Below are 2,089 nucleotides of genomic sequence, written 5' to 3'. Positions count from 1 at the left end.
ACTTACTTAGAGTTGGGAATTTTCCACTCAACCCAGTCTTGATAATCATATTATTCTTATCTGGAATCCATTAGGTACAACCGGAGTAGTGTAGGGTGTATTTGGGTGTACATGTTGTATGTGTATTAGTGTGTAGGCATGTGCTTAAGTCTTAGGGACTTATGGATATGTCACTATATATATATACAAATGTAAATAATTTTGGTAAAGATAGCAAGTTAACATTTATAAAAGTAATATCAAAATGATAATTATTGTATTATAAAGATTTATACAACTCAAGGTCTTATTTAGTCTTATTAAAGATAATAAACATTTTTTTAGGCTCAGTAGACATTTTGTTTTCCACCATAAATTTATTGTTACATTGACTAATATTCCTGTTCCTGCAGTTAAATACGAATGTACTTCTTTTCACAGTAAAAACAAAAATTAATAGAACGCGAGTTATTAGGTAACCACCATTTACAGATCCCATCTATTTTATTTACGTATATGCCTAAATTCCTCCCCATAGACACGGTTTAGCATCGAACACAGCAAAGGAGTTGGTCTTCAGCTCGTTCTTCTAATGAGTTATAATCAAAACGAAAGTAACCTCCTTGATATCAATGAAGATCTGCCTTTTGCTCTTGCTCTGCCCCCCGATGTCTCAATGGATTCGTTGCAGCTAAAGGCAGACGGCATTAACCTGGAGGACAAGACTCTGGGTATTGGTCGTAAAACTATTCTGAAGGCGCACACAAAATCTTTGGCTCCCATTGTGAGTGACGAGGCCCTGAACACGCTAAATGAGCTCCGCGAACAGAATCTTCTCTGCGACGCCCAGATTTCTGTGGGGGAGGATGTGTTCAACGTACACCGTGCAATAATGTGTTCATGTAGCTCATACTTTCGGTGAGTTACTAACTTCACCCTGAATTGTGAAGATAAAACGAATTCCCACCAGAGCTCAATTCACAGGGTTTAACGCTGACAGTCCCGGGTGTGTAGATGGGTCAGATGCAAAAAAAAAAACTAATTTCATTCATATCCCCGGCGTGAGTTCATGTATAATGAACTGTGTAATACAGTACGCTTACCTGCGTCAAACAAACATCTCCGAGAGCAATGTTCATGAGTTACTTATCTGCGCTGACTACGTTGGCATGGTAGGCTTAGTTAAGAAGTGTAAAGACTACCTCGGTCGCATACTCACCCCGGAAAACTGTGTCAGTATTATGGGATTCGCACGGTTGGTTTATTTCGCTAATTGTCGAAAGGAAACCCTTTTAATTGTTTTACGTAGGTTCCGATTTTTGGAGGACCTCCATCTGAAGGCCAGGAACTACACTCTAAGGTACTTTACTGAAGTGGCAAATCGTAATATTGACATACTAGATATGTCAGCTGAAGACTTTTACAGTATTATTAGCGATGATGAGTTAAACACCCGCGAAGAGGATCACGTATGGAAATTGTGTGTTAAATGGATCGACCGTAATCCAGAAAGCCGCAAGCGGCATGTTGCCCATCTTATGACTGGTGTACGATTGGGCCTAATGACTCCAAAGGTGGGTACACATTTTTTTATTTGAAATTCAGCACTTATTTATTGCATTATCTTTAATTTCTGTGGTTTGTTGTCAATCTTAAAAACAAGAAGAGAGAATGCCAGAGTGTTTTTTCCGACTATTAGATACTAAGGTTATCGAACGCGAAATTCCATAATTTTTTCTGGGATATCGATAGATACTGGGGAATAAAGTGAGAACAAATTTAACAAGAGAGAATGCTTTAGTAGAGTTCCCCGACTATCAAATACCCGTTACTTTGCTAGTGTGAATGCGAACACGAAATTTAATTATTTTTCTGGTATATCGATAGATAATAAAATAAATAATGAAATGCTCTCAAGGCCAACGCCTTATTAGTCGCAAGCTTATGTTCCTTGCTCTGCCCTGGGCGGTCCCGCCAGACGCCTCTTCAGTTCCCAAAGACGCTCTGGGAAATTTCCCGGTTTACACCGCAGTCCCTGTAGCGAGATGCCCATTGAAAGACGACCATTCCACCCTAACCCCTTACTCAAGTTGTTGCGGCGGACCTGGAC

At 39.7% G+C, this 2,089-nt stretch overlaps 1 protein-coding gene across 1 annotated transcript; it reads left to right on the top strand.

Annotated features, from left to right (window-relative positions):
• The first annotated feature begins 347 nt into the window (after positions 1-347).
• Positions 348-1,577, top strand: LOC117145543 (kelch-like protein 10). Its single transcript, XM_033311241.1, has 4 exons — positions 348-454; positions 518-897; positions 950-1,234; positions 1,289-1,577. Exons 2-4 carry the CDS (start codon positions 572-574, stop codon positions 1,575-1,577), a joined length of 900 nt encoding a protein of 299 aa, XP_033167132.1. The 5' UTR covers positions 348-454; positions 518-571.
• The last annotated feature ends 512 nt before the right edge of the window (positions 1,578-2,089 follow it).

Source organism: Drosophila mauritiana, chromosome 2L (assembly GCF_004382145.1).
Source record: "Drosophila mauritiana strain mau12 chromosome 2L, ASM438214v1, whole genome shotgun sequence".
Classification (NCBI taxonomy): Eukaryota; Metazoa; Arthropoda; class Insecta; order Diptera; family Drosophilidae; genus Drosophila; species Drosophila mauritiana.
Note: the sequence above shows the minus strand (reverse complement) of the source record. Positions and strands in the feature narration are given on the sequence as shown.